At 33.9% G+C, this 15,003-nt stretch overlaps 1 protein-coding gene across 1 annotated transcript in view; it reads left to right on the top strand.

Moving 5' to 3' along the window:
• Nucleotides 1-15,003, top strand: part of LOC146784506 (zinc metalloproteinase-disintegrin-like VLAIP-B) — a 3,216,124-nt gene that overhangs the window by 109,014 nt on the left and 3,092,107 nt on the right. The window contains exon 4 of the mRNA XM_085632968.1: nt 4,471-4,549. Coding sequence (XP_085489094.1) covers nt 4,471-4,549 — 79 coding nt within the window. The remainder of the gene's footprint in view (nt 1-4,470; nt 4,550-15,003) is intronic.

The raw sequence follows: 15,003 nt of genomic DNA, 5'->3' as shown, positions 1-15,003 counted from the left end.
AAACATTATAAATCATTTGTTGATGGTACCATACTCATTTTAGGAATTGTGGTGTGTTCTAAGGTGATGTTACCATGTGAAAAAGCCTTCTGCTGGGATATTATGAATTATGTTTGAGAGAAAACTATGTTCTCATGCTTTTCCCACAGAGGTTTGGAAGGTGATCTATAAACTAAACTGAGAGCATATTTTCTGTAAATTCACATTCTCTTTCTCAGTCATATGAGAATGGACATTCTCAGTAAAACATGTACATCCAACAAGGGCAGAGACTGTCAGTTGATTCCTTTGTGAGCTACTGCAGCTTCCCAGAGTGTTCTAAAGAACAACTAGAGCGCTAACAGTCCTACTTATGACAAACGTATGGCACACCTGAAGCCATCTTGATTGGAATAAAGTGATAACTCTTAAAACATTTAATTTAAAAAGGAACAAAATGAGGGGGTTCATTTTGCCATAGAAAGCATGATTAGTGCTGCAGAAAGAAAAATTATGGCACATTTTGAGTGACTTCTCAAATCCTCTTCTAGTTCATTAACAAATTCTGACATGCAGACTGAAACATGCACTTTCAATACCAGCAGCAGACTTCCCTTGTGAGCAGTAGCTTTACTACAGTGATATAATGAGCAACTAGGGTGCTAACATTCTGAATTTATGGCAAATGTGTGACACATCTGAATGCCTTCTTGATGGAATCAAAGTAAAAAACAAAGTATTTCCTACTGAGGAGACTGTAGTAAATGAGAAAATTAGGAAACTTCATAACAAATACGTCTCCCAAAATGGCCACCAGAGACAAAAGAGCCCAAATGTAGCAAAAATATCACCCAAATGTAGCCCAAGTATAGCCCAATGACAGAATGTCCCAGAGTGTTCTAAAGAACAACTAGAGCGCTAACAGTCTTAGTTATGACATAAGTATGGCACACCTGAAGCCATCTTGATTGGAATAAAGTGGTAACACTCAAAACATTTAATTTGCAAAGGAACAACATGAGGGGGTTCATTTTGCCATAGAAATTATGATTAGTGCTGCAGAAAGAAAAATTAGGGCACATTTTGAGTGACTTCTCAAATCCTCTTTTATTTCATTAAAAAATTCTGACATGCAGACTTAAACATACACTTTCAATACCAGCAGCAGACTTCCCTTGTGAGCAGTAGCTTTACTACAGGGATCTAATAAGCAACTAGAGTGCTAACATTCCGAATTTATGGCAAATGTGTGACATATCTGAATACCTTCTTGATGGAACCAAAGTAAACCAGCATTGAAAATGCAATAGGTCTCGCCCTCGTTTAAGTTAAAGCAATTCTGTTTGTAATTAGGTGGCTTTTTAGCTTTGCTTGTATTGGTGTTTTTCGAACTTTCATGTACATAACATGCATGTGTATGCATATATGTATATGTATGCATGCATTTATATTTGTATTTATATAGATATACAGAATATATACATAAGACACGCTGTGTGTGGACCTTCAACGTTGGGTGCTTTTTTCGTTTGGAATATTGGCGGCCTACCCGGGTCGCGGAGGGCCCCCCTGCTGAAAGTGCGGGTCCGACGCTGGTACTATACCTGCATCGATGGAACAACGTGTGGTTTCGCTGGGGTGAGAAAAGCATAGCGGCAACTATGTTGGACAGAGCGACCCACTTGGGATTTTTTATATTCATTGAAGGAGTTGGGGTGGCGGTATCTAAGACTTCAAGTACCATAAAGCATTGAGCTGACACGCCCATGGGGCGGGACGTAAGAAACATTTAAATGAGATACTCTGCCGCCTCCCACCCTCATACGCCATTCCTGTGAACAAGGGTGAACTGATACCTGAAACGCGTAAGGAATTTATGGCTGAACTCTGCTGTGTTAGCGCTCTAGTTGTTATTTAGAACACTCTGGGACATTTTGTCATTGGGCTATACTTGGGCTGCATCTGGATGATATTTGTGCTACATTTGGGCTCTTTTGTGTCTGGTGGCCATCTTGTTATGAAGTTTCCTAATTTCCTCATTTACTACAGTCTCCTCAGTAGGAAATACTTTCAGTTTTTTACTTTGATTCCATCAAGAAGGCATTCAGATGTGTCACACATTTGCCATAAATTCGGAATGTTAGCACTCTAGTTGCTTATTAGATCACTGTAGTAAAGCTACTGCACACCAGGGAAGTTTGCTGCTGGTATAGAAATTCACTGAAAATACAATAGGTTTTAGGGGTGTTATAGTTAGCTGGACATTTCACTCGAACAAAACCATTGAAATTCCTCCAATATAGTTAGTTGTACTAACTACATCTCGCGCGCCCGCAATCCACTGCTGATGATGTCACATATTACATCATTCAGGACATGGTCAGTGACCTCACTGATGACATCTCAAATGACATCACTGATGACATCATCCACGTGACAATCAGATACACCTCATCATACACTAGTATAACCTTTCATCACTCACTGTAAAATACAGAGTTTCAGATTTAAAACCATTGACACACCAATACAAGTTTCTAAACACCCACTCAGTGATTCCTAGATCTATACACACATCTAATCACTTACCTATAGATTCACTCATACATGCTGTCAATGATCAATAGAACACTATCATATATACTTATACGCCTATATCGACATTACACACCAGCACACATCCTAATCACTTATGAAGTCATCCTACTCACTTATGCAAACAATGGATCGTACTTACTTTTACTTAGCTATACACTTATAAAAACACCACTTCATCTATTCATATAGATAATAACTCATACTTAGTGTGTTATAAAAACACTATTACAAGTATACAGTTATCCATACAGTCACTCATACAATCACTGAGTCTTATCTATACTTATTTATATACAACAACTGACACATACACTGGCTTTTATTTTCCTAGTATGTTGGACATGTACCATTGAGACATATATTGGCTCATCACCACACCCATAAAGATATTCACTCACCCAAACAACTGTTATAACATGCCGTTTTAACTTCAGATACCTACTGAATCAACTATTCACACATCTTTGGGCAGTCACACCCCCCCCACCGAACCACACACACATTCACTCTCCCATACAAATACTCAGTTAACTAATCAATAAATAATGTAGACTTTCACGTAGCTAGTAACCAACTAGTGCAGCAGTTTACACAATAACTGACAAAGTGATACAGATATTCACACAGTTTACTCACTATCCAATATATTTAGTGAGACACTATAAATTAGTCAAGTAAACAGTCAAATCACACTGCTACTAAATCCTCCATCCAGATTTTTATATAAATATATCTACTCATTCTTCAATGCAAATTGCTATATAAATATAATACATATTTAAATAACTAACCAAACCACATTCACTGGATGAGGTCATCAGTGATGTCACTGACCATGTCATGAATGATGTAATATGTGACAACATCAGCAGTGGATTGCGGGCGCGGGAGATGTAGTTAGTACAACTAACTATATTGGAGGAATTTCAATGGTTTTGTTCGAGTGAAATGTCCAGCTAACCATAACACCCCTAAAACCTAGTGTTTCTTCAGTGAATTTCTAAGGTTTTTTAAATGCTAATTCCTAACTATATCCGGCCTGAAACCTATGTTTTTTACCAGTGAATCTATATAAATATAAATGCATGCATACATATTCATATACATATATGCATGTTATGTACATGAAAGTTTGAAAAACACTAATAAAAGCAAAGCTAAAAAGCCACCTAATTACAGAGTTGCTTTAACTTAAACGAGGGCGAGACCTATTGCATTTTCAATGCTTGTTTACTTTGGTTCCATCAAAAGGCATTCAGATGTGTCGCACATTTGCCATACATTCAGAATGTTAGCACTCTAGTTGCTCATTAGATCACTGTAGTAAAGCTACTGCTCAGCATGGAAGTCTGCTGCTGGTATTCAAAGTGCATGTTTCAGTCTGCATGTCAGAATTTTTTTAATGCAATGGAAGAGGATTTGAGAAGTCACTCAAAATGTGCCCTAATTTTTCTTTCTGCAGCACTTTTTAAATTAAATGTTTTAAGAGTTACCACTTTATTCCAATCAAGATGGCTTTAGGTGTGCCATAAGTTTGTCATAAGTAGGACTGTAAGAATCCGTTACCTTTGTAAATCAGGACCAAGTTCGTGGGGTTTTTCTTATTTATTAACATCCTCCTGCAAACGTTTTGGCAATTGGTCAGATAACACACCAATTGGTTGCTTATTTGCACCAAGGGGAACTGGCGTGGGAGAGCATTTGCTCTGGGATGGTGGTATGCTCCATTTGTTTAGATGGTATTTATCTTCTCTAACCTCTGACTGAGGTACATAGCAAACATTTTAATGGGAGAAAGCAAATGGGTACTTTGAATGACTGCAAATACATGCTGTTGCCATCCAACGACTTACTTGCTGATATTTCTTAATTCTGTGTCTGTCTTCTTTCCAGAAACCTTTTGGCCACGAATTACACTGAAACACATTATTTGCCTGATGGTCAGCAAGTAACCACATCACCACTGATTTTGGTACTGTATGAATTAATTTTGTTGACTTGCGTACCGTGTAGCTATGCTGAGATTTTCAGTGCGTATCACTCAGCTTTGAACACAATTCTCAATGGCCTCTTCTGGTTCAAATATTACATTATGTCATACTCTTAAACTTCTTCTTGGAAACGCAAGAAGGAGCTCTGTAATGCAATAATGATTTTATTATTGTGTTTTCTTCATAAGAGCAGTCATTGACTTGTTACTCCGGAATATCAGAATTCGACACAGGAATCTTACCTTTTCTGAAGGTCTAGTGAGCAGTGGATTTGTTGTAGTGAAATGAAGGTGTACCCAGTAGGTATGTGTTCAGAGGGTTGAAAGAATGTTTTCATGGATGAAGCATTTGTTGAAATTTTGAGTTGTCCTGGTTCCACACTATGAAGTTCCATAATTGTGAAAGAACCATGAGATTTACAATTTCACCTATCAGTGAAGTGCACAATAAAAGTGCCCAAAAAAGAGTAATTTTTAATGCACACTTTATGAATACCATGTATTCAATAATCACAGTAGTAGAAATGAAAAAGCACATAGATTTTTCAAATGTTTCAGTAGACACCATCATTTTCACAAAACAGATTATCTGATAGAGACTTGTAGTCACAGATTCTTTACCATAAAATATTCCTCAGGCTTCAGACTGGATCTGGAAAATCTTGAGCAGTATCTCTGCACGGCATTAGGTATATCGGCCCGTTCCACTGCACTGACATCAGCTGTTTTCTTTCAATGCCCTCTGCACGGATCCAGAAAGATCTGATTCTCCACTTTCAGGAGAACTTTTTTCAACATTTTGTCAACCTTTTTTGAGACGTTTCCCAGTCATTAGGGATGGCCTCCAAAAACCTTGTAGTGTCTGCCACAGGCAGATGTCTGTGACAGACTCCTGTCTGGTTTGTATCTGGTGCCTGGATCTGGGCAATGACTCCAACGCCAGAGGGGACTGCTTCTCCATGAACCCCAAGGCGCTGCAGGAGCAATCCCTTAAGCTCATGGTTGCCTGATGCCAGTTTTTTCGTGACATGTCAGGTCCTGGTCACGTGGAAGGTCCCGTTGCTGAGCCGTTCATAGACTTGTCATCGGGTAAGTCCCACAAGAGATTGAAGAAATCCACGCCTGTCCAAGTCAACGGACAAGGTGCAGGAACAACATCACCACTCGAGGCCGTGCCTCCACGCATCGGCCGAAGGGCCTACCTCTGGGTCCACTACGCACCTCCCCAAATTTCCAGGACTGGCCCCAGCCCAGCTATTTGAATTTCGTGATGCCATGCACCTCAATTTTGGGCAGGCCGACCTCTCTGAAGTGCCTCTGGGCCCCACTGGTTCAGTAAGTGCCGCCCCTGGATTTCTGTTGGCCATCTGCCTTCAACACCAGTAGGCCACCTAGATCCAGTGCTGGTTCCAGACAGGCTGTGGTCCTGAGGCCGCAACCTTCCCTGGAGCTAGTTCCAATTGAAGTTACCGGCAACGCCGATGTCCATGGCAACGATAACCCCATAATCCGAACCAACTCCGTTCTGACTGAAATCCAACCCATTTGCCATGCAGATCCAAATACAGGCGTGGTAACCTACATACGTCCATCCCACGTCACAACGAGTTCTTAGAAACCAGACCCTTAAACCGATGGGATTTTCCCTGCTGGGATTATTGATTTCGCCAGGAACTCATCTATTATGCATGAAATACTATTCCTTTTGGGTTCATCCATGACGTCTTCCTCTGCCCGACTGTACGTCAATGCTAGCGTTCCTAGACACCTTCCAGGTATAAATATACCTTCACTTGCCCTTGCAATTCACGACACGGCAGAGCTCGGCTATACGGCTCGCCACGGCAAGTCCTGAAGGAGTTTGAGTCCCCACCTGACGCACTGAACAGACGCTGTCTTCCCTGCACGCAGAGATTCCAGCTTCCAGTGTTCCAACTCCCCTTGTGGGGTGTTAGAGTTCGAGATCTGGAAAGAGATTCCCACCTCTCTCATTCTAAGGTATGGAGCTAACTAGAACCTAAGGAAATTCTTGGCATCTCATATAAAATACCAACTTAAGCTCAGACCAACTATAGCTTAAATCAACACCTAATTCATTCCTTGCACTGCATTCAAAGTTAGGTACACTGGGGTAGAATTATTTAGAAGCACCAGATGAGTATCCACTTTTAGCCTGTGCATTTATGTGTATGTATATAGATATAGGTCATAGCTAAAAGACAATGCAATTGCAGTTTTACTTCTTCTTACTGCTGACGCTGTGCATATTATATCTTGCTTGGTAAATAGACATAATATCGAAAAAATAATATCGAACAACAAGAATATCGAAGTTAAAATATCGAGATAACATTAATATCGAAGTGTAGAATATCGAGGTAAGTAATATCGTTTTTTTTGTGTTTAGTAAAATATCGAAGTATGAAATATCGATGTAGTAATATCGTTTGAAGATAATATCGATTGAATAGTTTTGTTAGAAATATCGAAATATATATATATTGTTTAAAATGTGTATTTAGTGTATATTGAATAAGTAAATTGTTTAATTATATGTATAAATACTTTATTAATGTTTAAAATATAATTAATAGTGTTAAGTAATTTATTGTATGATATGTTTTAGGAGCGGGATGTTGGGTTATTAGGGGATAAGGGTGGGGAGTGTTTTAAAAATATTAGTGTAAAATCAGATAATAATTTAAAAATATTAAATAATAAATCATTATGAATATTAAATTGTAATGAAATTTCTAAATTAAATATTTATAATTTTGAAAATAATAAAGAAATTATATATATTTTTTAGGAGCGGGATGTTGGGTTATTAGGGGATAAGGGAGTGTTTTAAAAATATTAGTGTAAAATCAGATAATAATTTAAAAATATTAAATAATAAATAATTATGAATAGTAAATTGTAATGAAATTTCTAAATTAAATATTTATAATTTAGAAAATAAAAAAGAAATTATATATATTTTTTAGGAGCGGGATGTTGGGTTATTAGGGGAGAAGGGTGGGGAGTGTTTTAAAAATGTTATTGTAAAATCAGATAATAATGTAAAAATATTTAATATTCAAGATTTCGAAATTTCAAAATTTCAATAAAAATTCGAAATTATATAATTTGAAATTATAATGAAATTTTAATTTTGTTTTATGAGTGGGATGTAGGGTTATTAGTGTATAAGGGTGGGGAGTGTATTAAAAAGATTACTGTAAAATTGGATAATAAGTTATAAATATTAATACTAAAGAATTAGAAATGTTAAAATTTTAATGTAATTTTGACAATGTTTTAAAAAAAATTTCCAATTAATTTCGAAATTAATTTTTTTGTTTCATGGTTGGGAATTTGGGTTATTAGGGTGTAAGGGTGTGGATTGCATTTTAATAATTATTACAAAATTATAGATAAATAAATATTTAATTGGGAATAATTCAAATTTGTGAACATTTTATGTCAAAATCTAATTATATAATTTAAATTGGAAATTATAATTTCAATATTTATGTTATATTTATGGGTGGGATGTGGGTATATTAGGGGAGAAGGGTGGGGAGTAATTTTTTAAAAAAATAGTGTAAACATAGATCATAAAACAATTCAATTTATTAGTAAATATTGTGAAATCTAAAATTTTAATTAAAAATTATAATTAAATAATTGTATATTTGCAATTTATATGGAAAACATATTGTACATATTTATTTTGGAATTAGGGTTAATATGGGATAGGGGTGGGTATTGTAACTATAGTATTGTTAAAATTAATAGTTTTTAAATGATATCTCATAGTTAATAAATGTAGATTATTAATATTTTAAGTGATGTTATAACCAGCACCTTGTCTCAGTTTGATCTTTCTGGAGCGGAAATATTAAATTTAATTGGGTTAGTGTCCAGCACCTTCCCTGAGTTTATGTTAACTGGAGTGGGAATAGTAAATTATATAGGGTTACAGTCCAGCACCTTCTCTGAATTTATGTTAACTGGAGTGGGAATAGTAAATTATATAGGGTTACTGTCCACCACCTTCCATGACTTTATCTTAACTGGAGTGGGAATAGTAAATTATATACAGTTAGTGTCCAGCATCTTCCCTGAGTTTATGATAACTGGAGTGGGAATAGTAAATTATTTAGGGTTAGTGTCCAGCACCTTTCCAGACTTTATGTTAACTGGAGTGGGAATAGTAAATTATATAGGGTTACTGTCCAGCACCTTTCTTGAGTTTATGTTAACTGGAGTGGGAATAGTAAATTATATAGGGTTACTGTCCAGCACCTTCTCTGAATTTATGTTAACTGGAGTGGGAATAGTAAATTATATAGGGTTACTGTCCACCACCTTCCATGACTTTATCTTAACTGGAGTGGGAATAGTAAATTATATACAGTTAGTGTCCAGCATCTTCCCTGAGTTTATGATAACTGGAGTGGGAATAGTAAATTATTTAGGGTTAGTGTCCAGCACCTTTCCTGACTTTATGTTAACTGGAGTGGGAATAGTAAATTATATAGGGTTACTGTCCAGCACCTTTCCTGACTTTATGTTAACTGGAGTGGGAATAGTAAATTATATAGGGTTACTGGCCAGCACCTTTCCTGAGTTTATGTTAACTGGAGTGGGAATAGTAAATTATATAGGGTTAGTGTCCAGCATCTTCTCTGACTTTATGTTAACTGGAGTGGGAATAGTAAATTATATAGGGTTACTATATAGCACCTTCTTTGACTTTATGTTAACTGGAGTGGGAATAGTAAATTATATAGGGTTACTGGCCAGCACCTTTCCTGAGTTTATGTTAACTGGAGTGGGAATAGTAAATTATATAGGTTTACTGTCCAGCACCTTCCTTGACTTTATGTTAACTGGAGTGGGAATAGTAAATTATATAGGGTTACTGGCCAGCACCTTTCCTGAGTTTATGTTAACTGGAGTGGGAATAGTAAATTATATAGGGTTAGTGTCCAGCATCTTCTCTGACTTTATGTTAACTGGAGTGGGAATAGTAAATTATATAGGGTTACTGTCCACCACCTTCTCAGAATTTATGTTAACTGGAGTGGGAATAGTAAATTATATAGGGTTACTATATAGCACCTTCTTTGACTTTATGTTAACTGGAGTGGGAATAGTAAATTATATAGGGTTACTGGCCAGCACCTTTCCTGAGTTTATGTTAACTGGAGTGGGAATAGTAAATTATATAGGTTTACTGTCCAGCACCTTCCTTGACTTTATGTTAACTGGAGTGGGAATAGTAAATTATATAGGGTTACTGGCCAGCACCTTTCCTGAGTTTATGTTAACTGGAGTGGGAATAGTAAATTATATAGGGTTAGTGTCCAGCATCTTCTCTGACTTTATGTTAACTGGAGTGGGAATAGTAAATTATATAGGGTTACTGTCCACCACCTTCTCAGAATTTATGTTAACTGGAGTGGGAATAGTAAATTATATAGGGTTACTGTCCAGCATTTTCCCTGAATTTATGTTAACTGGAGTGGGAATAGTAAATTATATAGGGTTACTGTCCAGCACCTTCCTTGACTTTATGTTAACTGGAGTGGGAATAGTAAATTATATAGGGTTACTGTCCAGCACCTTCCTTGACTTTATGTTAACTGGAGTGGGAATAGTAAATAATATAGGGTTAGTGTGCTGAATGTATATGTATTGTGTTAATGAAGTATGTTTTTGGATTTAATGTTGGAAAAAAATGTGATTATTTACATTTTTAAACAATTAAATTAGCTACATTATATATGTGAGAGTTATAAATTATGAAATCCAATGACACATTTTATATTTTTATATAAGATTTATTTTTGTTGAAGAAAGTAGACAGATTATTTTTATTTTATTTACAGAATGGAGTATACATTAGTAGACATACAGCAAATATGCATTCATTTGTGTCTTTTTGCAATGTTTTAAGGAAAATAAAATGTATTGATATTATCACATTTTATAACAGAAGTATTGATAATTACAAAAAAACATACATAACATTTATTACTTTTTAACATTGTTTGCAAATAAACATATTCTTACAGTATTCATATAATAATGTTTTTGTTGGCTATATACATAAAAAAAATCATTGCATATTTAATTTCTGAAGAATATTGTTTCATTTTTATTTTGTTGTTGTACATAATTAGTACATGACAAAAAGTATATTTTTATGCTATGTATTTTTAATGATGATTAATAATATTTTTGTAGGAAATGTTAATATTATTAATTTTTATATTTTATAATTATATGAAAAAAATTGTTTTGCAACATGTACATTTTGTAAATAAATTTTAAATAATACAAACATTTTATTTTAGTTTGAACAGTTGTGAAAATAAATTACTGTATTATAATCATAATAATAATGTATTTATAATTATTATGAATATAATTTTTTAAGGTATTGTTTATTAGAAAATAATTTTCAAAAAATTTAGATACATTTATGTTATATTTATATATGATTATAATGTTTTAATGTATTTACACTGATTTAAGTAGGGATTTTCATTTGAATGGGATTATTTTGTAACCGCTTCATGTTATTTTGGGTCATTTTGGACTGAGGAAGCTCGCGGTTGGAAGCTGCGTCGCGTTGAGCAAGGTAAGGGATGTTTTAAGTATTAAGTGTTATTAAATACTTATGTTTAGGGTAGTTAGGATGTTTATAGTGTATTGATAGATAATTTAAAATGTTTTGGGTGTTTTTGACGTGTTAGTAATGATTTAGTTACGTCTGGTTGTTTACTGGTTGTGACGTAGTTTTCGAAGTAAATATTGTGATTAAATATGTGTTGTTTTGAAATGATGTAATTGTATTTATTAAATGTATTTGGGTGTGATTGTGTGGGTGGGTATGTTTTGTTCTGTTTTTCAGGTAAATGTTGATCGATGTTTTTTCGAAGACCAAGACGCGTTTTTTTTTTTTAAAGTGTGTGTTACTTGATTTAAGTAATATTGTTAACACACTTTTTAACTTTTTACGGGATTTCATGGAGCGTTTATTTTGATTTTTCACTTCTTTTCGGGTTTTTGAGGGTTTGCATATTATGATGGAAAGAGAGACGTTTTTTTTTTTTTTTTTTTACAGTGTGTTTTAGTTAATGAAACTAATAAAGTTATCACACTGTTTTTTTCACCGGGATTTCCAGGAGCGTTTGTTACTATTTTGACCTATTTTTCGGGTTTTTGAGGGTTTCACGTTTTTGGATTTGTCGAGGATGGATTTACATTGGATGTGTTGATTTTTTCATTTTTGATGGGGCAAATTTTTTATTATTACTATGGATTGACATAGAAATGGAAGGAGTCTTACTTGGTGGAATTCATCTTGTATGGCTACATCAATGGTAAGTTATATTTTGTTATAATTTGGGTGGGAAATGTTATTATAGTTTATTGTTATATATATTATATTTACAGAAATAATATTTAATTGTACATATATATTTCCTATATGAAAATGAAATGTATCTGACAATTATATATTATTTAGGAAAATATAGTATTAATATATGATTGCAATTGTTTATTGTATTGACCTATTTCATTTATTAGCTGTGTGTATGTTAATTATAAAATGCTTTTGGCTAATAGTGATAGGTAGTCTAGGCCACTTGTTGATGGGTATAGGTTTACTTGACTTTGTAGTAGATCAAACATTTGTTTGGTTTGTTTAGTTAATTTAGGACCTATTTGAGTAACAGATTGTTGCATCCGTAATTCTTGGTAGCTTTGTTCTTTTTGTAGAGATTCCAGGAGTTTTTGTAGGGTAGGTTTCCCTCTGCTTGTAGTTGCTTGGAAGGCATTATGCCATCCTTCAACACTATTGTTTGTTTTGGATTGTTTATTTAAGGTACTCAGGTATACATTCCACCAAGGAATGTGGAACTTTGGTTGTCTTCTATGTCCTGATCGATGTAATCTTCCCACCCAGGTGTCCTCAAAGTAGTCTAGGAGTTGGCTTAATTTGTCTTCATTCTTTTTGTAATAGGGACTTTCTATTAGAATATTATAGTGTTCTGCTACATCTGTTACAGGTACGTATGCTAGTGCTATTAGTTTTTTAACCTGGTAGGCAAAAGTACTATCTGTAGCATATTGTACACTTAGGGTGGACTTTTGCAGATGTCTCCATAGACTCTGGTTAAAATGATAATAGCAACCTTGGATTGCTGTGTGTGGATAATTTTTTAGTATTGAATTGATCATGGCTAATTCGAAATCAATAATTATTTTTTGTGGGAAATAATTATTGGTTTCTTCTTTAATTTTGGTTAATATTTCTATGTATGTTGTTTGCTGTTTATTTGGTAAGAGGGCATAGATGAATGGAATGTTAGAATGTTGGTACAATCCATGCACTGTGTACAGCTGGTAAAATGGTTTTGGACAAACTTTAAAAGTTCCATCCATCATCCAAGTGTCACATTGTTGTAATTTCACTAAATTGTTTGCAGTAGCAAACATAATTATTCTTTTCTCAGGAGATTTGTTGTCAAAAAAAATAAATGGTTCATTAGTGTGAGTTATGCTTAATTCTGGGGGAATGATTACTGTCTCAAATGTTTTAGGGGTAGGTAAAGTTTTGGTAGTTAGTTTTTTTTCTCTAGCTATAGTTCTTTTTAAACAATCAATTGGGGGTAATTGTGCTGATGCATGGTGTGGTATTTTTATTAATTGTTCTTTGAGTATTTGGGTGGTGGGTTTATCAGTGCTAGTACTTGCTTCTTTAATGTTTTCAAGAGCATTTCTAACTTCTATCTCTGTAATATTGGGGGGTGATTATGTTCTTTTACAGAAAGAACAGTGGTTTCTTTTGTAATAGCTCTACCATAGCATTTGTTTGAGTAGTATTTGCTACATTTCCAAAACATTTTCAGACCACTTTGCTTTTCTTGTGTATATACATAACCCATATAACATAACAACATTTTATTTTTTTGAGACGTTATAAATTCTGCACCTTCAGTCATGTTGTTCTGTATTATGCTACGGGAGATGAAAAAATATTTTGTAAATATAAACAATTTGATAGATATTTTAAATATATTTACATTTTAGTGAATATACTTACAATGTATAATTTGATGTGTTGAAAGATGTTTATTAGCTGAATTCAAGCTTTCAGTTTAATCTTGGAGATAGATTTTCTGTTGATAAGAGAAAAAAATTTGTTAATAGTTGGATACATTTTTTTGAATGTGCTACTGTTTTAAGGGGAAAGTTACATTCTGGCTGCGTATTTTAGGCTGTTTAATGATTGAGGTTTATATACTTACTTATTTCTTTGGTCCAGTAGGTGATTGCGTAGAAGGTAGTTTTGGATGGTTCAGTGGTTTTCTGTAGAGGAGACAAATAAGGAATAAATATTTTTTAGAATTATTTTTTTAATTAATAGTTGTAGGTGGGTAGGAAAAAGTAAAACAATACTTACATTGATTAATATTAGAGTTGTGGGGATGTCCAAAATATTTCTGTCTTTTTAGAAGGTATCTATAGAGGCGAAATGAATGTAATTAAATGAAGTGTAGTACATTCATTTATAGAAATAGTTTCAGCTGTAGCATTCTAGATTAGTTGCTTTATAAATAGAGTTTAACTTACTTTCTGTAGTTGTTAAATTTTCTTATGGACTGTAATTCTTCTTTCAGGAAACAGTTTTCGTCTTATTTCTTCTTTTCAGTTTGTAGTGTGAAAGAGATGTTGAAATGTAGTGTTTTTATAGTGTGCAATTAATTAGTTGCTTCATTTCATTGGTTTAATTTGAAATGTGAGCATGTCATTGGTCCATCTTAATTTTTTTTTTCTTTTCTGGCTGTTTGTTTCCTTGTAAGGGAAACGCTAATTAGCAACTTATTAGTAGTAAGTCATTGTTTATTTGTAGTATTAAATGCTTTAAAGATATTTTTAAATGTGGTTTAATGCATGTATAATAATTATAAAATTATTTATGTTGTGAAATGTATTCATATTGTTTATGGAATGTTTATTTTTAAATGTATGTGTTTGAACAAAAATTTTAATGTTATTTACGTGTTTTATTATGTATTACAATGTTAATGTATGTGTTGTGCTTAAAGTATATTTTCTTCATAGTTTTTTAGATAGTCGATATTGTGAAATATTCTATATTTTGGTTGTCTATATTTCTGGTTTCGATAATTTTGTCATTTACATAGTCATGTAAGAGTAGACGATAATTTTGTTAACGATATTTTTAAATTCGATATAATGATATACGATATTTTGTTAAGACGATATTGTGTACTCGATATTTTTGTATTTTCTTTAATAAGTATGGCGAGTCGATAATATTGTAGTCGATAATTTAGCAACGATATTTTAAGTAGTCGATATTTTGGTAATCGATATTATGTCAGTGATCCATCTTGCTTACTGTCTAA

Source organism: Triturus cristatus, chromosome 11 (genome assembly GCF_964204655.1).
Source record: "Triturus cristatus chromosome 11, aTriCri1.1, whole genome shotgun sequence".
NCBI lineage: Eukaryota > Metazoa > Chordata > Amphibia > Caudata > Salamandridae > Triturus > Triturus cristatus.
The sequence above is the reverse complement of the archived record's forward strand: the minus strand, read 5'-3'. Positions and strand labels throughout refer to the sequence as shown.